At 55.0% G+C, this 23,938-nt stretch overlaps 1 protein-coding gene across 10 annotated transcripts in view; it reads right to left on the bottom strand.

Moving 5' to 3' along the window:
* CACNA1A (calcium voltage-gated channel subunit alpha1 A) overlaps window positions 1-23,938 on the bottom strand; it is a 211,952-nt gene that overhangs the window by 68,741 nt on the left and 119,273 nt on the right. For 7 of the 10 annotated variants that reach the window (XR_016222260.1, XM_089315018.1, XM_089315021.1 and 4 more), the window contains 8 exons: window positions 23,438-23,590; window positions 19,901-20,094; window positions 12,860-12,963; window positions 11,820-11,935; window positions 10,686-10,740; window positions 8,741-8,838; window positions 3,874-4,083; window positions 1,583-1,695 (listed from right to left, as the gene is read on the bottom strand). Coding sequence is in view for 9 of the 10 variants with exons in the window: in XM_089315018.1 (XP_089171144.1) it covers window positions 1,583-1,695; window positions 3,874-4,083; window positions 8,741-8,838; window positions 10,686-10,740; window positions 11,820-11,935; window positions 12,860-12,963; window positions 19,901-20,094; window positions 23,438-23,590 (1,043 nt within the window). In the remaining variant the exon portion in view is untranslated. 10 annotated transcript variants of the gene reach the window in all.

Genomic DNA, 23,938 nt, shown 5'->3' with positions numbered 1-23,938 from the left:
GTTTGGCTGTTCTGGACATTTCGTGTCAATGGCATGATGCAATAGATGGCCATCTTGTGTCTGGTTTCTTTCAATGGGCATCATGGTTTTAAGGTCCTGGCCTTTTCTTTTTTTTTTTTTTTTTTTTTTGACAGGCAGAGTGGACAGTGAGAGAGAGAGACAGAGAGAAAGGTCTTCCTTTGCCGTTGGTTCACCCTCCAATGGCCGCCGCGGCCGGCGCGCTGCGGCCGGCGCACCGCGCTGATCCGATGGCAGGAGCCAGGAGCCAGGTGCTTTTCCTGGTCTCCCATGGGGTGCAGGGCCCAAGCACCTGGGCCATCCTCCACTGCACTCCCGGGCCACAGCAGAGGGCTGGCCTGGAAGAGGGGCAACCGGGACAGAATCCGGCGCCCCGACCGGGACTAGAACCCGGTGTGCCGGCGCCGCTAGGCGGAGGATTAGCCTAGTGAGCCGCGGCGCCGGCCCCTGGCCTTTTCTTAAGGTAGCCAAATACCATCTGTAAGCAAGACTGTTTCATTTTGCTCACTCAAACACTGCGTGAGGTGTCAGCATCTGCCTCCCTTCGTGGAATGTTCTAGAGAGGGCTTCCGTCCCTTGCCCATTCCAGAAAATCCCCAGTAAACTGAAAATATCAGAAGTTGTGCATGCAGGAAGAAACACACCTGATCCACTTAGCACAGCTGCACACAAAACTGTTCAGATTGGAGATACAGTCTGCCATGCAGGCGTCCACTGTGCCTCCTGGTGACCTTGGGGCTGCCTGGGACCTACGCTCACTGCCACGGCTTGGCGTCACCGAGAGAGAATTGCATAGCTCAGGCCTGAAAAAGTTCCAGCTCCACAGTTGGGTTTCTACTGAATGCGTGTGGCCTTCACACCACAGGCCGTACAGAACGATCAACTTAAAAACCAGCCAGGTGTAAATGGCCTGAATGTCAAGTCCTGCCCACAGCTGCCTCAGCAGGGCCAGACCAAATGATTTCACTGGCCTCATACATATGGCCTGTGGGCCAGACGTTCCCCGCACAGTGCTGCAGGGAGAACTGGAAGAGGGGGCTCGAAGACTTTAAACCTAAAGAGACAAATGGAAATGCCAGCTGCCCAATCTGAGCAGATAACGTGGCATACATGTGTACCCCATACAAATGTACAGGTACGACATGTTCATAAAGACATTAAAAAATAATACAGGCTGGCAAGAATCAAAAAGAATTATCAAGACATTTTAAGACTGATGGATTGTGGCCCATGATCTGGGTTGCCCTGTGGTATGCACACCTTGCATATTTGATGACCAGCTGTCGCAGCCAGGGGACTTACTTGCCCACATGTCCTGGGCACCAATGTGTGTTTCCCTTAAGATTCAGTTCCAAGTGGTGGAATTGTTGGGTTGCCCACCCCTGTCTGTATGGTTCTTTCCTCCCTGTGGTGTCTGAGGGGTTCTGGGTGCTCCTTGTATCCTCCTCCCCACCTCTGGCCAAGTCTCTTGTCTCTGGGGGCGATGGTGCCTCTCTTGTCTTTGAGGCAAGACCTAGGGCAGACCTGGAGGAAGGAGGCTGCTCAACATCCAGAACACACTTACCCCACAGTCAAAGCAGTTGAAAGAGGAGTGGAAGTAAGGCCGCGTCCCAAGCCCGTACATTTTTATAAACATTTCGGACATAAAGAGTCCTAAGAAAATGAATTCTGCATAGTCTAGAAGGGAGAAGGAGGGAAGAGAAAGGTTAGGATTGCAGGGGTGAGTAGGTCTGCAGGGGACTCTGACCTCCCTGTGGGTAGCAACCTTGTTCCCTTGCCTGGCCCAGCAGAGAGGGAGGGAGAGAGTGGTCTCTGGTGGCCTTGGCCAAAGACTACCCAAGGTTTCCTTTCCTGGGGCTTCAGCTACCAGCCAGCCAACCAATGAGTGAGTGAATGAATTAGTGAACCAACCAATGAATGAATGAAGCAACCAAAAATTGAATCAATGAATGAATGAAATAACCAATCAATGAATGAGCCAACCAATGAATGAATGAACTAACAACTGAATCAACCAACCAACCAATGTACCACTCTACAAATCGATAAACCAATGAACCAATCCACCACCAACCAACCAACCCATGTATAAAGCAGCAAACCAGTGAATCAGGGAAGCAAGCAACCAACCAGCCATCCAAATGTTGATTCAATCTTAAACAAAAAATAAATGAGAGTAAGTTCAGTGGGCTTCTAGTGGTTTAGGTCCTGGCTCCTTAAGAAGGGTTGAGTGTAGATGATGGCCAAAGGCCTAGCTTTTCTGTTGACTGGTGGGTTCCTAAGTGCTTACTACAGCAAAAAAAGGTAACTGTCATTAACCAGTCAATTAAATGGCTAATTAATAACAACAGGCCATGCATGGCCTCTGCTATGGTTTGAACACAATCTGACTCCCAAACTTACATAAGATTTTAAACACCAGTCATTAGTTCATGGTACTCAAAGGTTGGGAACTCAACCCAACGATGGTGTTTAGGAGGTGTACCTACTATGAGGTCCTTAGGTCCTTGAAAGCATGCCCTGGAAGGTAGTTCTCTCTCAAGACAATTGTCTATAAAAGCCAAATTGGCCCCAGACCCTTTCTCTCTCCTTCCTGGCTTTGCCAGGTGGTCCTCCCTCTGCACTTGCTCCACTGCCATCTGCTGTCCTCCCCGGGTGCCCAGCCAATGGGGCCTTTGAGAACTGAGGTCAGTTGGTGCCCAGGGTAGGGATCTGTCAGACACAGCTTGGGCTCTGCTGCCTGGCTGCTTGGGTTCTGATCCTGGCTTCATCGCCAGCTAGCTGTCTGGCCCTGGGCAACTCAATCCACCTCCCTTGTGTCTCACTTCTCACAGGAACAAGGATAAGTAACGGACACAGGGGCTCTGGGCAGGAAGTACCCATGTTCTGTGCCTGAACCAGGACAGACTGTGCAAGGTGATCAGTGGGGAGAATAGAAGGGTTTAAAAATAGACTATCCGAGGAGGCTGAGACAAGTAGAGTCCTCATTTATACGACACCCCGGAGGGACCCAATGCAATTACTATGGATGAACTAGGTCAGGCCTCTCGGAAGCAGAACTGGCCCCCAGAGCCAGCCACATGACCAAGAGCAATGTGGGCTACAGAGACAGTGACTGAACTGGACGGGGCTCCTGGGTCAAAGACTTGCCTGTGAACCAGCAGATTGGAAGGGCAGCCCATTAAGTCAGAGAAGGAGCAGAACAAAAACCAAAAACCCAGGTTGTGCAGAGTCCTCACAGCCAGGGAGGGCCCACTTGACCAAGCGGTGAGGAGGAACCAGCCACTCTTGTTGATTCGTTGGTGCTCTTTACTTTTCAGATCCTGCTTGGAAGTTTTCCCACCTTTCACCACTTCTCCTCACCCCTCCTCACCCCAGATGCTCTTGAACTTGTTATTCTTCTAGGAACAAACCCCAGACATAAGGAAGCCAAAGAAGGGCAGGAGGGGACACATGAGAGAAGCAGAAGGTTTGAAAGCAGAGGGAATAAGGGTGTTGGAAATGAGCAGTGAAAAACGGGAACTTACAGGTGACTCCCTGTCTCAGGACACATACAGAAATGATACCTGTGTTTCTCTCTGGCTGCCTGCGTGCTCTGTTTTTCTCCATCTTCCAGTATCCCCTTCACCAGCACCCATATGTCTCTCTCCTACAAAGGGCTCACAGTGGCATTTGGTGGCCTAACTGCCAGCTCTCAACTCCCAGGCACAAGAAAGAAGGGCTCAGCCAACATCGGCCCCAGTGACACTTGGGGAAATGGTCAGACAAACGGGAGGGTTCAGAAAGGACACGAGCTAGCAGAGGAGGAGGCCTGGGCAAAGGGTGTGAGGAAGGGGGTGGGGCTGGCGTACTCACACAGGAAGTCGGAGAGCCACTCGGGCTGGTTGTAATGGACGATAGCCACGCACAGCGTGTTGAGGGCTACCAGACTGAGCACAGTCCAGTAGAAGGCCTGAGTTTTGACCATGCGACGGATGTAGAAACGCATTCTCCTCTCTTTTTTGTGGAAAAAACTCGAGTTCTCCAGCTTGGCACTTTTAATGCTGGCTCGGGCAAAGGGAGACCCTGCCAGAGAGAGGGTGGGGAATGGTCAGATGGTCAGATGTGGGCTGTCCCTGTGCAGGAAGTTAGCCAACGTGTGGACCAGGTGCAGGGTCGTGGCCAGGGGACCCAACCGTTAGCCTCCCCAGCAAGCCCTCGGCTGCTAGGATACCACTGTCACCACTGGGGGCTCACCAGAAGGCCATGTCCCTGCACATAACAGCAGGAGCTGTCCACGGGCAGCTGATGGCTTCTCCACTGCTGGAGCCTGTTGTCCATGTCCCCTGCCCCTGATGTCCGGCTGTGATGACACAGGAGCCTCTGCTCAGGACGCCCAGTGCAGGGGCAGGCAGCAATGTTGCGTGCAGCATGCTCAGCCTTGAGGGCAAGCAGTGGGTAGGAACCTAGGTTCCCATGGGTATTTCTCTGGAAATGCTCATATGGGGATGATCTAGGTGTCCTGTGCCTGCACTTACTGAGCACCTACTGTGTACCAGTGGCCCTGCGGGAGTGAACCACGTATCCTCTGCCTGTACTTATTGAGTACCTACTGTATACCAAACGACCATGAAGGAATGGACTCTGAGGGGAACAGTGGGAGACCAGTTTGGAAGTGGTAGCCCAAGTCTAGGCGAGCAATCTGAGAAGTGCCTGAGAGGGGGTGGATTTGGGATGTGGCATGGAAGGCGGCGTCAGGGTCCCCAATGGGTCGAGGTTTACAGCCTGTGGCACTGTCCACTGAGTGGGGTCAGGTTTGGGCAGCGGCAGAACTGCATCCCCTGACGATGGCGTTTATCTTGGGAGACACCTCTTCTGCTGAACCTCCTGTTACATTCATTTACTGCTGTGTTCTGATCCATGCACCCTCTGTCCATTCATTCCCTCACTGTCCCATCACCATGCGTCCAGCAGTCGCTCAGCCACTGAGAATCTTCTATGCAACCTTCAGAATGGAAAGCAAGACCCAGTGCAGGGTCAACTCGTGGAGGGGGCGTCTCCTGATGGACCAGATGGGACAGGCATCGGCATCCCACAGCCCACGGAGCAAGTGAGAGCCACACACCTGCGGCCCGCCCCATCACACACTGCAGCACACACTCATTTTGTGTTTTGTTTGAAGGCAGAGTTACATAGAGAGAGAGAGAGAGAGAGAGAGATCTTCCATCTGCTGGTTTGCTCCCCAAATGCCCTCAGCAGCCATGGCTGGGCCAAGTCCACACCAGGAACCAGGGACACAAGCACTGGAGCATCGCTGCTGCCTCCAAGGGTGCAAGTTAGCAGGAAGCTGGATGAGAATGGGAGGAGCCAGCACTTGAACCATGCTCTCCACATGTGGGGGCAGCGTCTTAACCATTGCCAAATGCCTGCCCCCTAAGCCACCATCCCAAATGGGCACCGGTTTGAGTCCTGGCTGCTCCCACTTCCAATCCAGCTCTCTGCTGTGGACTGGGAAACCAGTGGAAGATGGCCCAAGTGCTGGGGCCCCTGCATCCCTGTGGGAGACCCTGAAGAAGCTCCTGGCTCCTGGCTTCGGACTGGCTCAGCTCTGGCCATTGCAGCCATTTGGGGAGTGAGCCAGTGGATGGAAGATCTCTCTTTTTGTAACTCTCTCAGATAAACAAATCTTAAGAAAATGTGTTTATCCATCGATTCAACAACCCAACTGAGCCACCAATTCCATAGGTAGGGACCTCGTCATGTTTGCAGAAAGATGGAATGAGGAGGCACATTCATTCTGGTGCAAAATTTGTGGAAAAATCACATGCAGCATTTTCCATGATACTCGCTTTCCTGAACTCCTGCAAATTCCCTATATGCGTGGCATGTTCTTGGATTCTCTGCCAGATTCTCCCTTGGCCCAGGCATCCAGGAAATTCCCTGCCATGGCCTCTTGCATTGGTCTCTGCTGTTCAGAAGCCACCCTAGGGTTCATCTGCTTTTGTGATCCAAAGGCAGCACATGTGGGAGGTGGGCGCTGTGGCGTACTGGGCTAAGCCCACAGCCATGCTTCACCCCCCAAGTGCCCACAGCAGCTTGGGCTGGGCCAGGCTGAAGCCAGGAGTCTGGAGCTTCTTCAGGGTCTCCCACAGGGATGCAGGGGCCCCAGCACTTGGGCCATCATTGCTGCCTCCCCAGATGTGTCAGCAGGGAACTGGACGGGGGACAGAGCAGCTGGGACTCGAACCAGGTGCCCTGACCTGGGAGGCCAGCGTCACATCCGCTGAGCCACAATGCCAGCCCCAGGCACCCTGACTTACTCCAAGAAAGGTTCCTTACTGGAGCACCTACGTTTTATTTTCCATGCGGTCCCTAAGTGAACAGCCCACGGGTAACAAGGCCGCTGGCTGACCAAAATATGCAACAGAACGGATTTTCAGAATGGAACATGGGGTGCCCTCTTGAAGTTTGTGGAAAATGAAATAAAAAGTCTATTTCAGTGCAGAACAATCTAGAACCCCACACATAGTTTCTTCATAACATGCATTCTTTGACGTCCCCACAGATGCATGGATTTCCAAGTGTTTTGCAGCAAAATAAAGTCATCTTTTTATTCCCTTTTTCCATGAGTGTGTGTGCAGGGCAGACATGACTAATCAATGCACATAACTGAACGCAGGACAGACATGACTAATCAACACACACAACACTGAATGCTACACTCCTTGACACCTACTTAACGGAGATTAAACAGATGGACTCAGGAGTAGCAAAAAGACTAGCTCATCTGAATACAGCGAGCAGCGTGTTTTGGCTAGGAATAAAAAATGCAAATGAAAACATGCCTGAAGGGTGTCACGGCATACATACCCCACCAAGGAAGGATATTAAATTGGCAAGAAGCAAGAGCCTGGGCAGAGAAGCCACGAAACTACTAGAAATGTTGCCGGTTTGTTAAATGGGACTTGTGTGTCTTGTGGAGCAGCTGTTAATATCCTTGATCCGATGAGCATCCACAAGGAAACACAGCTGGGAGGGATCGATGGGCGAGGTGCCCAGCAGTGCCTTGGCAGAGAAAAACTGGAAGTAACCCCGACACCGAGGCACAGGGAAAGAAACCGCAGAGCGCCTGCCCTACATGACCATTATGCGGGTGAGGACTGGCCTCAGCAGCCACGGTCGACAGACAGAAGGGGGGTACAAGACAGCATGCGCCTGTGGAGCAGATCACGCGGATAACTTGTGCTGGGGACTCGGGAACATTTGTTGGGGGGAGGGGCCGGCGCTGGGGCAGAGCAGGTTAGCCCACCACCGTGACACCGTCGTCCCATGTGGATCAGAGCACTGGTTCGAGTCTCGGCTGCTCCATTTCCAGTTCAGCTCCCCGGGAAAGCAGATGACTCAAGTGCTTGAGCCCTGGGACCTGCGTGGGAGACCCGGAGGAAGCTCCTGGCTCCTGGCTTCAGGTCGACCCAGCAGCCATTTGGGGAGTGAACCAGCGGATGGAAATCTCTCTCTCTCTCTCTCTCCCTGTCTGTCTCTCTCCCTCTCTCTCTCTAATTCTGCCTCTCAAGTAAATAAATTTTTTAAAATGCATAGAAAAGTGGGATTAAAAGGCAAGGTTTTTTTTTTTTTTTTCAAAACAACTTGGAAATCCATGCACAGCTTTTTTTCTAATACCCATTCTTCCAGGAACTAATCCACTCCTATCTCCCTCCCTCCCTTCCCTTCTCCTGTCCTTTATTTTTAAGATTGAGCAATCACATAGCAAAGGTCCCACCCCTTAAATGCATGAACCAAACACAGAATATTTACAGGTGTGTGCACCTGCCATTCATTCAAGGTCAAGAACTCTCATCTCTTGTCCATCTTCTCTTGCTCCCTCCCTCCTCCCATGCCTTCTTCCCAACTCCTCACCCCCATCTTATGTCGCCCAGTTGGCTGTTCTTTTTGACAAAACCCATTCCAGCAGGCGACACACTCGCACTGTGGAGTCTGAAACACACCCAGTCCACAGCACAGGCAAAGGCAAAGGACAAACATCCACTCCCTCTTCAGACTCCGGCCCTTGTGGGCAGCCATGGGTGGAGGTCTGCTATCCTGGCTGTGGCGAACCCCTAAGCTAGTTCTCAGCACACATGCCACCTCCTCTGGGAAGCCTCCCCGGACCAGGCTGGAGCAGGTCCAATCTAGGGCGTTTCATCTGCAGCATTGTGCACAGTGCTAATTCTCCACTTGTGCACTTCCAGCATGGGCTGGCATGTGTCTCTGTTGTATTCTAATCAGGGCAGACCCCAAGCCACACCTCCCACACGACGCACACTCCCTACTGCAAAATCCCAAACCCCAAAACACCCCACAGATGTACTGGAGTGATGCCACCACATAGGGAAAAAATTTCACAACACCAAACATTGCTCCACACACAAAATCTGAAAAACTGCACACACGCACTGCCCCTCCCCCCCCAACCCAGGCTGTGTGCAGCAGGTGCATCATGAACTTTAAATCTGGTCCCATCCCCAAGACAGCACTTGATGTCTATGCAAATATTACCCAATTGACAAAAAAAAAATTTAAAAAACACCAAAAAACACAAACACTTTTGGTCCCCAAGCGTTAGGACTACAGGAGTCGCCCTGTAACAAAGATTGGCCAAGGATACTGGCAGCGGGCCCAGAAGCCTTTCGGGAACTTCGTAACCAGTCAGCGGCAGGCGCCAGCCTCCGAAGCTGGGACTCACCCACGGAGGCGATGTCGGCCAGCTGATCCTCCGCCTCCTCTGGGTGGAGCAGGTCCGTCTTGCTCTTCTTGATAGTGGCTCTCCGCAGAGCTCCAACAATGGAAACATGGCAGGAGACAAAGACATTACCCTTTCTGCAGCAGTGGCCATGGGGCATCTGCGGGTCTCACCCAGGGCCATCGGCCCATTTTATAGATGGGGACAGTGGGGGAAAAGGGCTTCAGGGAGGCGATGCCATAATTTGCCTCTGCTCCATGCCGTTAGGTACCCTCTTATTTTTTAGATTTATTTATTTATTTGGAAGTCAGAGTTGGAGATGGAGAGACAGAGATAGAGATCTTCCATCTGCTGGTTGGCTCCCCAGATGGCCTGGGCCAGGTCAAAGCCAGGAGCCTGGAGCTCCATCCGGGTCTCCCACGTGGGGACAAAGGCCCTAGCACTTGGGCCATCTTCCGTTGCTTCTCCCAGATGCATTAGCAGGGAGCTGGGTGCGACGTGGAGCAGCCAGGAGTCAAGCCAGGGCTCACATGGGAGGCTGGGGCGGCTTTAACCTACTGCACCACCATGCCGGCCCCTCCCTCTACTTCTAAGTGGCGGGAAAACTCACTTCCTGGGAGCTCTGGGCTGGAAACAGGTGACAGTTCACACCCCTGGATCAGCCTGGTGGGCTGGGGCTGTGATGTCCCCTGCCACAGGGGACGCTGCCCAAGGGCTTGCAGGGGCCAAGCTCATGTGCAGCAAAGAGGCATCAGATGACCTCACAGGGAGCCTGCCCCTCCCCGGCCTCCTACAAATGGTACCGTTCACCTTACAACCCTCTGGGATGGAACCCCCAAGCCGGTCTCCCACGTGGGCAGCGGGAGCCCAGGCTCTTGAGCCATCGCCCGCCTGGCACCTCCCAGGGTGCATGTGCACAGGTAGCTGGCGGCAGGTGCAGAGCCAGGACTGGAGCCCTACCCTGTCCACCACCGGTATTCCCGGTATTTTCATTCAAATCCAGGATGATTACACGTTCCTATAGCCAACAGAAATGGCGCAGGGCCCGCAGCAGGCCCTGTCCTCGGCCTCTCATGGCTGCTCTCCTGGTCTCTCTCCCAAGAGAGCACCCAGCCAAGGTCGGCACAAGGTTCCCCTCTGCTCTGCGCCTCTGTGGCCAAGGGCAGGTGGAACACGGAGAAATCACGGAGAGTGCCCAGGTTCTCAGCAGGTGCGAGGCAGCAGCATTAGAAGCTAAGTTTAGGGCCCGGTGCTGTGGTGTAGTGGGTGAAGCCGCCGCCTGCAGTGCTCGCATCCCATATGGTGCCGGTTCAAGTCCTGGCTGCTCCACTTCCCATCCAGCTCCCTGCTAACGCGCCTGAAAAAGCAGTGGAAGATGGCCCAAGTGCTTGGGCCCCTGCACCCGTGTGGGAGACTGGGAAGAAACTCCTGGCTCCTGGCTTCGGATTGGTGCAGTTCTGGCCGTTGCAGTCAATTGGGGAGTGAACCAGCAGATGAAGACCCCTCTCTCTCTCTCTCTCTCTCTCTCTCTGTAGCTCTGGCTTTCAGATAAATAAATAAATCTTCTAAAAATGGAGATGAGTTTATTTTGGTACCAAAAAAGAAAATTCTTTGAAATGCACGGGATTTTTTTTCTTGGCCTTTTTGAAGCCGCCCTCGAACGCACTGACGTGGGGTTTGGTGTTGAAGATTTCAGGCACCCAGCGGGAGTCTTAGAATGGCTCCTTGCAAGCACGCGGGGTGGGTGACAGCTTTAGTAATATATGGTGCCCATTTTCCAGATAAGAAAAACAGGCAGAAGCAGCTGGGTGGAAAAAAATGAGCAGCCCTAGACTGCAGGCCTGGGATGTCTCCCCTCCCTGGTCAGGCCTCGCTTGGGGTCCGCAGCCACCTCCCCCGGGCGGAACCCTTCCCGGGAGCCCGCAGGCTGGCGGCAGAGCAGTTACCATCAAAGGGATGTCTCTGCTCCACGTCGGTCTCGTCCTCTGCGAGGATCACCTCTTCTGGGGGAGGAAGAGCGCAGGGGTCAGCTCCCCTGGCCGCCTGGGGAAGAGGGGGCGTCTACCCCCAGGCGCCCCCATTCTCCCAGCCCAAGCGTTCCTGACTCATGGCCAGAGGAGAAACAGCCAACCACTCCATGGCGAGGCCCCAGGGCTCCGGGCCTGCGGGAGCTTGAGCCCTGCTGTGGCCGTGGAGCCAGGCGGTGGGGTCTTTAAAAGGCGGGGCCTGGCGGGAGGCGATTGCGGCATCGCCCTCAGATGGCTCTTGTGTGGGATTCGGGAGTTCTCACGCGGGCCGGTGGGAGGTGACTGCTTTCATGGTGGGGTGCTAGCCCTGAAAGGGGATGAGTGAGGAAATCTCGTGGGATTCCTGAGTTCTCGCGAGAGAGTGAGTTCTTAAGAGCCCTGTCTGGAGTCTCCAGAGCTGTGCGCCCCCTTTTCTTTACACAGTGAACCTGCGTCCTGCCCTGGGTCCCTCCCTGGCTTCCTGCCCGAGTCTCCACGATGCTCCAGCCTCAGGGCCTTTGCACTTCCTATCCCGAATGTCTAGAATATTCCTTGGCCTCCCTGCAGCGAGGTCTCTGCCGCCTGGGAGTCGGCCCCTGGCCACTCTGCCCGCAGCTGCCTTCCACCCCCTACTATGCGCCTACTTCTCTTGCTAGCAACGGGCAGCACCCCTCCCTCTGTCCTCTCGTCGGTAGCAGGTCCGAGACCCAGGCAGGGGGCAGAGTCTGGGTCTGTTTGGTTCGCTACCATCTTCTCAAGTGCCTGGAACCGAACCCAAGGGCCGTGCGCTTCCCCATTAAACAGCTGAGGCTGGGGGAGGCGGGGCCGTGGCGGGGAGCTGGCAGAGCTGGGCTGTGGTCTCAGATCTCCGCCAGTAGCAGCCTGTCTTCCAGCCAGATTCTAAAACCTGGGACACCCCCATATAGGACAACCCCCATATAGGACCTTTCTCCTGACGTCCTGGCCCATCCCCGCAGGTCTCTCCAAGATGCGTTCCCGACTCTGCGTGCGGGCTCTGGGTGGTGGGGTGGGAGGGGGCCCGGGACCTCGCCCTCTGCCTCTCCGGGACACCTCACCTGCTTTTGAGATCCACTCCATGTACCCGTTGAGCTCGCGTTCAATCTGCTGCTGCCGCCGCAGCTTCAGGAATGCGCGCCGGTTCTCCACCCGCTCCCTTTCTTTGGCAAACTCCCTGTAGAAGCACAACAGCGGCCAAGGCTTGGGGGTGGGTTGGGGAGGGGGCTTTTAGGGGAGCCTGAGTGTATGTGTGCGCGTGGGATGCAGGGGGTTCCGGCAGGGGTCAGGTCTCCTGCGAGATCAGAAACTAAAAAGGCAGCAGGTGCACACATTTTTTTTTTCTCACAATTGCAACCAGCTAGGGGAAAACAAGCAAAAACATAAAACCATATGATGTGAGTCCCTGCTGGCTGAATTCCCCAACCCCATTCTTTCCCCCAACCCTGTCTTAAAAAAAAAAAATTGTTCTCGGCCCTCCTTTGAATGATGCTCATGGGATCATAAGATTTGGGCAGCCGCTCCACTTCCCAGGAATAGGCTCCTCCTCTTCCTGTTTCGCTTCTTCCTCTTCCTGTTTGGGACATGGGGCAGCCATCTTGCAAGTTGGAGGCAGCCATAATGAGACTGGGAGGTACCCGTGAGACTGGAAGCCCCTGGTGAGGCTGTGAGAGTGCAAGACTGGAAGGATCTGGGTTGCTAATGGTGCCGCTGAGCCACCACACCAGTTCCCAGGTCTCCTGTGGGAGCCCGTTTATGATTAAACTTTTAAAAAAGAGAAACTTTGGGCAGAGAGCACATGTGTCAGGAAAAAAATGTGTATTTGTGTGCTGTGGTTCTGTATTTGAAAAGTGGGGAAGAAAGAAACCCAAACTGTTCTTAAAAAAAAAAAACCACTAAATTTAAGAAGTACAGCTCTGCGCCCACTCACTCACAGGGTACTGGCTTGCTAATGCCAATCTGGCTAGCCCAAAGCAAGGGGCAAGGGATATTTTTTTTTTTTTTTTGCCTGGAGAATGAAAACAGATTTGATGGCCTCTTCGGAGAAGAAATTAGGAGGGAGACCTGGGATCGGTGTGTGGATGGAGTGGTGGAGACTTACCCTGACAGCACACCCAGCACGAGGTTCAGCATAAAAAAGGAGCCGATGATGATGAGGGGGATGAAGTACAACCAGTTCCAAGTGTTCCCTGAGGCATCGTTGCTCTGCAGGGGGCGGGGAGGGAAACCAGGTGAGAGTTGAGTGGGGCTCAGAGAGGACCTGACGGGTAGGGGACGATGAGCTTTGCTTCTCCTGGGACTCTGTTCTCAGAACATTGTTGTCTGATGAGTTCTGGATCTCTGGACAAGGCCAGAAAGGGAAAATGGAGGAGTGAGGCCCAACCAACGGGGGAAACCACCTGGATGGGGCTCCCTCCAAAGCACGCAGTCCACACAAGATGTAGGAATTAGCTCGAAACACAAGGGGGCGCCCTAGACCAGAGGCCGGAAGGAGAGGGACAGAACCCCCCCCCCCACACACACACTGAAACGGAGACACAAGTCCACAGTGCCCAGCCCCCTCCATGCAGAGACGCGTGATCCCAGGTTCTGAGGGCCCAGTGAAGTCACCAAGTCACACGGCAGGGTCATGAGCCTGTTCCTCAAGTGGCTCCCCCTCTCTTCCCTGCACCCTCTATGCCAAGCACAGGGGAGCCCCCCAAAGTGCCCAGCTTCCTTTCAATAGGAAAAGTCCACAAACAGAACATTTTCCCTCTGCAACAGAGAACAGACCAGTTGTAGCAGAAGAAGGGAAGAAAAAGCAGGAACAGAGAGATGCCAAGAGGGAAGAGGCCTTAAGAATGATTAAAAAAAAAAAGGGCAGCACTTAACAGATGATTTACTGGGTGCCAGGCACTGTCGTAGGCCTGCGTCTGATGTTAACTCACTCACTGACTCCTCATTGTGTCCCTGTGTTAGCCTCGTGCCCATTTCTCTAGCTGAGAGAGTGAGGCCCAGAGAGATGGTGACAGCAGCTCAAGGTCACAGAGGGCAGGCAGTAGCAGATGTGGAATTTGAGCCAGGCAGTCAGTTCCCTCCAGAGTTCAGAGGGAAGTCTCGGCTCAAAGTCATCGGGGCAGAGGGAGCCCTCTAGTGGTTCCTCCCTTGTATGCAGGTTGTAAAAGTCTTGAGTGTGGCTTTAAAAGCTCACCATCCAACGTGCATTTGACACTGTGGCTGCTTCATTGGCTAAGGTGGGAAATTCTGACACCATCAGGTGTTGGTGAGGTTGTGGAGCTCCTGGAACTCTCATTCCCTGCCCATATGAGGGCAACATGGTGTATTAACCTCCTGCCAGTGACAAAGAACCACAAACCAAGTGCTGCACATGTGAAAACATGTGTTATCTCGAAGTTCTGGGAGCCAGAAACTCAAGGTCAATGTGTCAGCAGGGTTGGTTCCTGCTGAGACTCTGGCCCGTGCCTCTCTCTCTGCTTGTGCTTATTGGCTGGCAATCTGTAGCATTCCGTGGCTTTTGCACCAGTGCCCTTGTCTCTGCCTCCACCTTCACACTGCCTTGTTCTTCCATGTGCATCTTTCTCTGTGTCAAAATCCCCCCCCCCTTTTTTTATAAGGAAGCCGGCCACATTGCATTAGGACAACCCTGCTCCCCACCCATAACCTTATCTTTAACTAATTCCATGTGCAATCTATCAATCTCCTTCCCAAATCAGGTCTTGTTCTGAGGGTCCAAGGAACAGAATCTCAACACAGGAACATGGGGAACAGACACAGGGAAATTCATGGATCATGGGGCCACCACTTTTAAGAGTAGGTCGAGCATATCTACCTAAGCAAATGACCTTTGTGTAGCTTTGCTAAGATCTCACGACACCACGGCTGTGTAGAGCCTGCATTCACCAAGGGTGTGCTCACCGTGGAGATGTCTATCCCAGCCCTCAACTACCATCAGCCCAAATCCTGATCAAGAGGAGAGAGGATACATGAGTGGAATATTATCTGGTGAATGATGGCTGTGTGTCACACGTGAAATCTGAGAAAGTTACTCTAGAGAAGAGGAAGCCAAAGAGAAAAGATCACATAGTCCTAGGCTTTGTAAGGATGTTGTAGCCAATGACAGATGGCACACGTGATGGTGATCTAGTTAAGATTACACTGCCTAGGGGTCGGCGCTGTGGCATAGCAGGTAAAGCTGCTACCTGCAGTGCCTGCATCCCATATGGGCGCCGGTTCGAGTCCCAGCTGCTCCACTCCCGATACAGCTCTCTGCTATGGCCTGGGAAAGCAGTAGAAGATGTCCCAAGACCTTGGACCCCTGCACCCATGTGGGAGACCTGGAAGAAGCTCCTGGCTCCTGGCTTCCCATCAGCCCAGCTCTGGCTGTTGTGGCCATTTGGGGAGTGAACCAGTGGATGGAAGACCTCTCTTTCTGTCTCTCTAATAAATAAATCTTTAAAAAATACCCACCCAGTGTGGTTCTCTGGTACGAACAGGCAGGGGAGCAACATAAAGCAGCCCCCTCACCTCTCCCTGGACGCTCCCAATGCAGTGCATGGGGATCCTGGTTCAACAGAGGCTCCGTCATTTGCTGCAGAAGGGAACTGATTCATCGCAGCCATGCCGGGGTCCCTCGCGGCGCCTGGCGCCTCATCAGCGCTCAATAAATACGCAGCCATCAGATAAATGGCTGAGCCCCAGCGGAGCCCTCCCCATGTCTTCTGTTCAATGGCTCGACAACGTCTTCTCTTCTCAGTTTTGGGAGCACGGCTCCTTTGGAATGAGTTCAGAGGATGTAAAAAAAAATCACATACATCCGCCCAGTTTCCCGGCCGGTAGAATAAAAGTGGGGTGCATTTGACTCCAGAGGAGCTGCAGGGTGGCAGCGGCCATGAGGGATGCCCTTGAACAAACACACAGCTGTCATAGACCTTGTCCTGTCTGTCGACTGTTTTCAAGATGTATTTACCTATTTCAAAGGCAGGGAGGGAGAGAAAGAGTGAGCGAGCAAGCCAGAGAGAGAGAGAGAGAGAGAGAGAGAGAGGTCTTCCATCCACTGGTTCACTCCCCAAATGACAAAGGGCTGAAGTCAGGAGCCAGGAGCTTCCTCAGGTCTCCCACATGGGTGTAGGGGCCCAAGGACTTGGGCCATCTTCTACTGCTTTCCCAGGCCATAGCAGAGAGCTGGATTAGGAAAGGAGCAGCCTGGACTTGAACCAGCGCCCATTTGGGATGCCGGCACTGCAGGCAGCGGCTTTACCCACCATGCCACAGCGCTTTTTTTTTTTTTTTTGATAATTCTAGGCCAAACTATTTTATCCTTTTTTGTCAATTCATCTTGAAGGCCTCTTCCCCCGCCCCCTCTCTGCCTAGGAAGTCATCTGCTGCCCCCCCTCCTGCCCCGTCTCATCCGGCCTCTCCTCTGTTCTTACTCCTTCCCTTCTGCCTCCGGTGCCCGCCACAGGGTCTTGGCACCTGCTAAACTGTCCTCCCGGTAGGGGGCACCCTTCCCTGTGATACCCACGTGGCTCCCTCTCACCTGCCTCAGGTCTTACCACAGAGACAGCAGTCTCTCCCCTCCCCGGGCTCATGTGTTGCCCCACTCCCCGCAAAGCCGAGTGTAGGATCCAATGAGGTGGTCGGGGTCGGGGCGGGGGAGGGGGCTGTGACCTGATCCACTCACTCATGTGCTCCGACAAGAGACTCTATGTCCGCCCCACACCCCCCAGGCCAGAGGCACCAGCAATTCAAGTTTGGTTTCTGCCTTGGCCTCTGGCTGTCCCCACCGACTCGCCAGTGCTCCCAGGAGCCTGGATAAGACCCTGCATGCAGCAGGCATGGTACCGTGCACCTGCAAACTGGAGGCTTGCAATGACTGTTGAGTGAATAAGCGACCGGCCATCCCCCAAAGTCTGACAGTCTCCTACCACCTGCAAACGGAACAAGGCTTTGCTCAAGGATCCGCTCCGGCCACGAGGGGCCATGTGGCTGACGCACGGGTGTCTGTGATCACCAAGTAGAGTTACTTTTGTGGCTCTCCCGCCTGGCATTAGGCAGGGGAGAGACACTGAACCACGGAGAAAAAAATCCCGTGGCCCCTCCCGAGGTCGCTTTGAGAACTGCATCAGGCTGGGTCGCAGCCAACGGCAGCCAGGAAAAAAAAAAAAGCCAAACATGAATTCAACGCAGCCTGCTACCTGCAGGGCTCTGACCCAGGACCGCAGCCCCTCACCGGGGGATCCCAGCACCCACACACAACCCCTGCTTTGTGGGGTGCACTTGGTGAGGGGTCCTTGTGAATGAGGGGTTGCCAGCTCCTGCCCCACCCCGCCCTGCCCCAGGCCCCCCTTGAGCTCGGACCACCGCCCAGCCCCGCTCCTATTCGCCGGGTGCCCTGGTCAGGTGTGGCCTAACCCCACCAGGTCTCGGAGCCACAAGCCTGGACCCAGCGTGGCGAGGGTGGATACGTGCTGTCTGCAGCGGCTCCAGCTCTCGGGGGTGGATGCGCGCTCTCTGCAGCGGCCCCAGCTCCCAGGGTGGACTTGAAGGTTGGTATGTATAAAGCGAGACCCTAAGCCCTTGTCCCTGTCTGCATGCCATGATCTTGTTTCCAATTCTCCGCCAGGCTGTGTGCAGTAGGCACAGTCAATGCAGGTTTGTTGAATGAACACATGATTGACAATGAGTGTTTGTTGAATGAATATGTGATCGACCAGCCCGTAAAGTGTGACGTTTCCCTATTGGCCAAGGCTAATATCTGTGAGTGAAAAAAAGGCTGGGGTCAATGATCAGTCGCAGCCGTCAGTGGCTGTCTGTGACAGCTGGGGGACCTCACTACGGGCCCAGGGTTTCCAATCAGTCTGCACGGGCAGTCCTCGGTCCCACGGGGGGAGGGGGAGAGTGAGGTGGGGGGCAGGGCAGGTGCACCCGAAGCCCAGCTCAGGCCCTCAGCCTCCGCCTTGAGGCAGGCCTGGTGCACTGACCAGCTCGCTGTCACCAGAACTGGCACGAGAGGCAGGGTCACTTTACAGCCAGCGGCCAGCTGCAGCCCCAGCATCCCACAGGGGCACGGGTTCGAGTCCCAGCTGCTCCATTCCCGACCCAGCTCCCTGCTGATGCACCTGGGAAAGCAGCGGAAGACAGCCCAGGGACTTGGGCCCCTGCACCTGCGTGGGGGACCGGGACGGAGCTCCAGGCTCCTGATTGGTTCTGATTGGTCCAACCTGGCCGCTCCCTCCCAATGACGTCATCTAATTGAACCACTCTCCCAGGAAGCACCTGGCTGTCCCCAGAGTTCACCCAGCGGCCCGGAAGACTGCCATGGTTTTGCAGGAGACAAACCACCACTCCTGGTCTCCTGCAGGGGGCGCTCCTGCATAACCGGTGGCCAATAATGGTTTTGCAGGATTCTGGGGGCCAGGGCTCAACCTCAGACAAACTCGTCTCTGCAGGGGGCGCCCCTCGTCTCCTGCAGGGGGCGCCCCTGTGAGAGCGGGGGCGGGGGTCTGGCACAGCCCTTGGGTCGCCGCTCGGGGGCGCCCCCAGCCCAGGGTGCCTGGGGTCCCAGGCCCGATTCCTGCTTCTCTAATTCCAGCTCCCAGCCCATGCACACCTCGGAGAGGGGGTGGCAGGTGAGGGCTCGTGTGCTTGGGTCCCTGCCACCCACCTAGGAGAGCAGGGTGGATGCAAGATTCTCTAACTCTGCCGTTCAAAAAACGAATACATCTTTAAAAACAAACAAAACAAAACAAAAAACAAAACAGGTGCATGCGAGGTTAAAGCGCCTTTTCCCCCCAAAGCCAAGTGGGAAAAGAAAAAAAAAATGAGAAAACCTGCAGGTGTTGGGGGAAAATGCTCTCTCCCAACTGGCTCATTTTCTTTGAGCTCAAATGGCACCTTCTCCAAGAAGCCCCCCCAGATTGCCCGACAAAGCCCCTTTCTTTGTATCACACATTGGCTTCCTGTTTTCTGGACCCATTCTTGGTCCTCTGCCACCACCTTCAGCGTCTGGGTGTGTTCTGATTGCTGACCCCACCTCCCCGGCCCCGTCATCTGACCATGGCGACGAGTTTCTAGAAGGAGCTCTCGGATGAGCAGGGCCGGGGCACAGCGCTCACGGCTTCACGGGTCTCAGACTCATGCCCTGGGAGGCTCCCGCTTCTCCCGTTTTGCATGGTGTGGGATGAGGGGGCACAGAGAGGCCAAGCGACTCGCCTGAGGCTGCACAGCAAGGAAGTCCTGGGAGCCTAAGCCCCAGGAGGCCACGCACACGGGGCCAACGACCCTGGGACAACAGCGCCTATCCCTGGAGACTCTGGTCCTGCACTCCCCGCCTCTCCCACCAGGGGGCGCCCTCGCCTGAACACCTGACCCCTCTCTCTGTGTTCACGATTTTCTCAGCCCCCCCGAGTCTCTTTCCGCCTGAGCTCTGAAACCTCCCCCAGGTTCTCCCCAGCTGCTTCCCTCCCAGGAGGGCTCATTTCTCATGGGGACCTATGACTCGGAACAGCGCCCCCTAGGCGCGGGTGCTGGGCACAGCAGCCAAGACGCCTGCAGCCCGTCTCCAAGTGCTTGGCTTTCGAGGGATCCTCTAGCTCCTGCGGATGTGCACCCTGGACGGGCACAGGTGATGGCCCAAGTCGCTTGGGCCCCTGCACACACGTGCAGCTTCGGGTTCCTGGTTTGGGATCCAAACCAAGTTCAGGACCAAGGACAGCGGTCCACGCGGTGGGGGGTGGGGGGGTGGGCAAGCGCCCCGGGTAAAATCTTGAATAGCCACTCAACAAACAGATGCCTTTTGCGTCTATTTCGCGTGGTGGGCCAGGGTCCACGCCTCGGACACGGGCACCTGCAGAGGGTCTCAGTGTGGGGAGAGCCGGCCCCGCCCCTTGGCTGTGGCCTCGGCGCCCTCGCCCCCCTGGACCCTAGCCCAGCCCCATTCTCTTCCCATTCATGGCTCGCTTCTTGGCACAAGGGCTCTGAGCTTTGGCCACAGGTGCCTTTGGGAGGCAGGGGGTATAACCAGATCCCCCGAGGAATCGCGGGCGAGTCCAGGGAAGCTGGGCTTGAGCAAGGAACTTCAAAGCCAGGTGCGTGCCCCCCACCCCCGGCGTCGCCGCCTCCTCGAGGGTCCCCCATCACTCACGTTGTAAAGGAGGTCCGTCCATCCTTCCATTGTGATGCACTGAAAAACAGTCAGTACGGCGAACAGGATGTTGTCGAACTGGGTGATCCCATTGTTGGGTCCTTCCCAGTAGGGCTGGCATCTGGTCCCATTGGGGCAGGTGCGGGCGGGTTCCTCTGTCCCGCATGGAGCCGGAGACTCCCCCTGAATGTCGTCTGTGGGAGGGAAGAGGAAAGTCAGGGCGAAGCAGTGTGGGGGCGGGGGAGCCAACTGAGAAACAGGGACCAGCGAGTTGGAGACAATGGCTTCCGGGCTGCACTCACTAATCTGTTGATCCATCTACAGATCAAGGCATCCACTCAGCTATCCATCTATTTATCTGCCTACCCATCTATCCATCCATCTATCATCCATCCATCCACCCATCAATGATCTGTCATTAACTCTCTGAGAGACTAGACACCGAATCCCCAGGTACCTATCACCAGGTCCAACACCTACCTATCCATCTACTCTGGCCCAGTCTGTCTGTCTTCTCTCTCCCCTCGACGCCCTCTGCCTTCCACTAAGCCTGCTTTTAAAGCCAGTCTCGCACGCTTCCCAAGCGCTCTCATCCTGTTCCTGAGGCCCTGGGTCCTTGCGCTGCAGCTGCGTGTTTTCCCCACTTGACCCGAGCTTGCTTTCAGTCCTGGTTTTGCAGTCCCTTTGGGTAACAAACGGTGCGTGCGCCTTGGATGCCATGTGTTCTGAGGACCCACTTGTCAGTCGCCTTGTGTTACTTTCTGAGCCTTGTTGACTGTCTTCTGGGCTCAGATGGCCTGGGGGCGAGGACACCAGTACGCACAGTCCCTCCTCTTGCCTGGGGGTTAGGTACACAGGGAGCCAAGTCTTCCTTCCCCAAGGAGCCAGGAGGTGGATTGTGCAAATGCCACAAGGAGAGAGAACTGTGACAATGGGTGTCCCTGGCGGGGTGGTGGTGGTGGTGGTGGTACTGGGAGGTTTACTGGGGGAGGCGGCCCAAATCCCAAAGGTGCCGATGGGGCTGGCAACACCCTCAGCTCCCACCCTGGGGGAAAGAAGTCTCCGCCAGGCCAGAGTTGGGGATATGGGAGGAGTCTGTTCCGTGAGTGACACCACTGGGGCTTTCCAAAGACAGGGCTGTGAGGGCGTGAACCTGAGCTTCCTCTCAACCGAAATACATCTCAAGGTACAAGCTTGGGGGACCGAGTCGCACCCTGGACAGTGGGAAGTAAAGCAACAGGGATCAGAGGGTGCTGGGTGAACAGAGACCCCCTCCCCACCTCCCCAATCCAGCCTCGCCGCTCATCCCAGCCCATGGAAGATGCCTTCATCCCTCACGGGGCGCCCGACAGGCCCAGTTTGGAAGGCAACGTGTTTCTAACACAAGGCTCAAGGCAGGAGGCAGGAGAAAGAACTCCATGGGCTCCTAAAATCAGAGAGAACTGCTGTGTACTTGGCCATGTGCCAATTTTTTTTCTTTCTGGAAGCTTCTCTGTGTCCACCCTGGCTCAATTTGCACACCCCCAGGGTAACCCTTCTGTGCTGGCCCTATGCATGGGGTGTTCCCGTGTCTGGGGGTGAGTGGCTGCACCCCCACATTAGCCTGCACCCTGCAGATGGCTGTGAGTGATGGGCCTGTACCTTGGAGGCTCTGAGCGAGCAGGAAGCTGCCCCCCACCCCCCCATACCACTGCATTTCTCTTCCTTTCCGCTTGTTCACTCCCCAAATGTCCACCACATCTTCGACAGGTGCACAGACGGGGCCAAGCTAGGAGCAGGGAGCTCCATCCAGGTCCCCCACGTGGGCGGCAGGTGAACCAGCCCAGAGTGCGCGTTAGTAGGAGGCTCGACTCAGAGGAGGAGGCGGGACTCGAACCCAGCACCCCCACAGGGGATGTGACCAAACCCCACCCACTCCCCCTCCCCTGCCCAGAGTGGTGCTTTTGTCTGCAGACTCCATCAACAGGAAGCCTTTTCAGGATCACTTCTCAAAAAAAAAAAAAAAAAAAAATCCATCCAGAGAGTCTGAGGAATTTGGTTATAAATACATTTTAAAATTAGCCAGCTGCCTGGGTGTGTGCATATATATCTGTCTCTTACTCACACGTGTGATATTTTTCATTGTGAGGTTTTTCAGCCACCTTCCTAAAGCGAGGCTTCCTACGCACCTGCGTCCCCTCGAACCCCATCCAGACCCAAGCCAAGCTCGGGGACCTGCAGGACAGAAACTCCACAGACAGGACCCTCTGCCAGCGGCTGATTTTTCCAAGGTTTCTCTCTCTCTCTCTCTCTGGTTTCCGCCTGACGAGACCAGCAGCAGAAATAGCTCCTTCCTCAATCAACACCTCCCTCATCGGGGAAAGAAATAATTAGGACGTTCCATATTGAGCAAACTTCGCAAGCCCAGGAGACAAGCAGACCGGAGGAGGAAGAAGAGAAAAGGGGCAAAAAGACCAAAAAAAAAAAAAAAAAAAAAAACACCCCACAACCACCACCACCACCAATAATTCTTCCCCTGGGGCTGATCCCGGCCGAGATTGTGGAGGGAGGTAGGGGTGGGAGGCCACATCTTCTGTGGCCGGGTCTCCCCCTTCCTGGGTGGTTTCTTGGGACCACCAGCGCGGCCTGAATCCCGAGCGGCAGGTGCCCTCCTTGTTGGATTCCACACGGTTCTAGAGAGCAGACAATCCCACATCCGAAAGCCAGTCCAGCCCCGAGCGTCCCCAGTGGGCGTCGGGGTAGGGGACACCTGTTCTTCCATATGGCAGGCTCAGGGCTGAGCGCCAGGGCGCATGTCTCTTTCCTGTTCCCCCCACCCCCATCCCTTTCTGCTGGCCCCACTCCTACAGGTCCCCTTGAGCCAGCCACTGGAGGGTTAACAAGGCCGCTGTGCTGGGAGGGGCTCGGACCCCCTCCCCTCCCCGGGGCGCTGGATTCTGATTGGGTGATGCCAAGATGCCTCCAGGGATGGGCTGAGGTTGCCAGATGGTGACCACCAGCTATAGGGACTCCTGCTTGTGTCCTGTTGTCCCTTGCCCTGCCCAGGTGGGCTCTGACCTGGAGACCCTTTGCTCTCAGCAGCCAGCTGTGCAGGGGGCGTCCTCACCAAGGCGGAACAGGAATCCGTGGATAAATACCCAAGCTCCCTCGCTCCCCTGCCTGACTTGGTCCTGGCTGAGGTGCGCCCCACACTGCCTCCTAGTGGTGCCCAGTGGGACTGCATCCTGGTTACCCCCTGGGTCGCTGGCGGGGTTATTTCTTTCTTTACCCAGATATCTCGCTTTCCAGGGTTATTCCCAAATAAATCACGTTCCCTCAGGTCACTTTCCAAGGGGCCCTAGCCTACAGCCAGCAGTGCCAACCCAGATCTTAGCGGGGAGGGCGGCGGTGGAGGAAGGGGGGGGTGCTATTTCAGCCAAGATTTTTTTTTTTTTTTTGAGTCAGCCTCGTAGCAGCCAGGAGAAAGAAGCCCCTGCGAATCCCCTTTACATATTAAAAGAAGAAAATTGAAAACCCACCACCGACCACGTCACCTACCTGTCCCCTCTTCAAAGCAGGTGGTATGAAATTTTCCCATATAAAATTCTAACCCTATGATTGCAAAAATAAGTATTGCAAAAAATAGGAGGAGTCCGATCTGCAGCAGAGGAATCATCGCCTTCATGATTGACTTCAAGACGACTTGTAAACCTGGGAGGAGGGAGAGACAGAGAGAGGACCCCGGCGGGGGGGAGCCCGTGAGCTGGCATCCCCGGGAACTCTTACCAGGAGGATTGGGGGGGGGATCTTGCCGGGGATGGGCGCTTATGGTGGCGGAAACAGCCTTCTGGGTTTTAGAAGCACCTGTGAAGTCCTGGGAGGGGCGGTAGTATCCGTTCCATTTGGTGACCTTTTGGGTGAGAAATCCCAGTGTTTCTGAGCCAAAGCTTTGGGGGTTTGGGCAGCTTTTATCCAGCAGGTAAGGTAGCGCGTTCTCCTAAAGACACACTCCTCTGTGTGTGTCCTGCTCCCCGGGGTGTGGGCAGGTGAGTCCCATTA

Source organism: Oryctolagus cuniculus, chromosome 16 (assembly GCF_051225735.1).
Source record: "Oryctolagus cuniculus isolate XC-2025 breed Fujian yellow rabbit chromosome 16, ASM5122573v1, whole genome shotgun sequence".
Lineage (NCBI taxonomy): Eukaryota > Metazoa > Chordata > Mammalia > Lagomorpha > Leporidae > Oryctolagus > Oryctolagus cuniculus.
The sequence above is the reverse complement of the archived record's forward strand: the minus strand, read 5'-3'. Positions and strand labels throughout refer to the sequence as shown.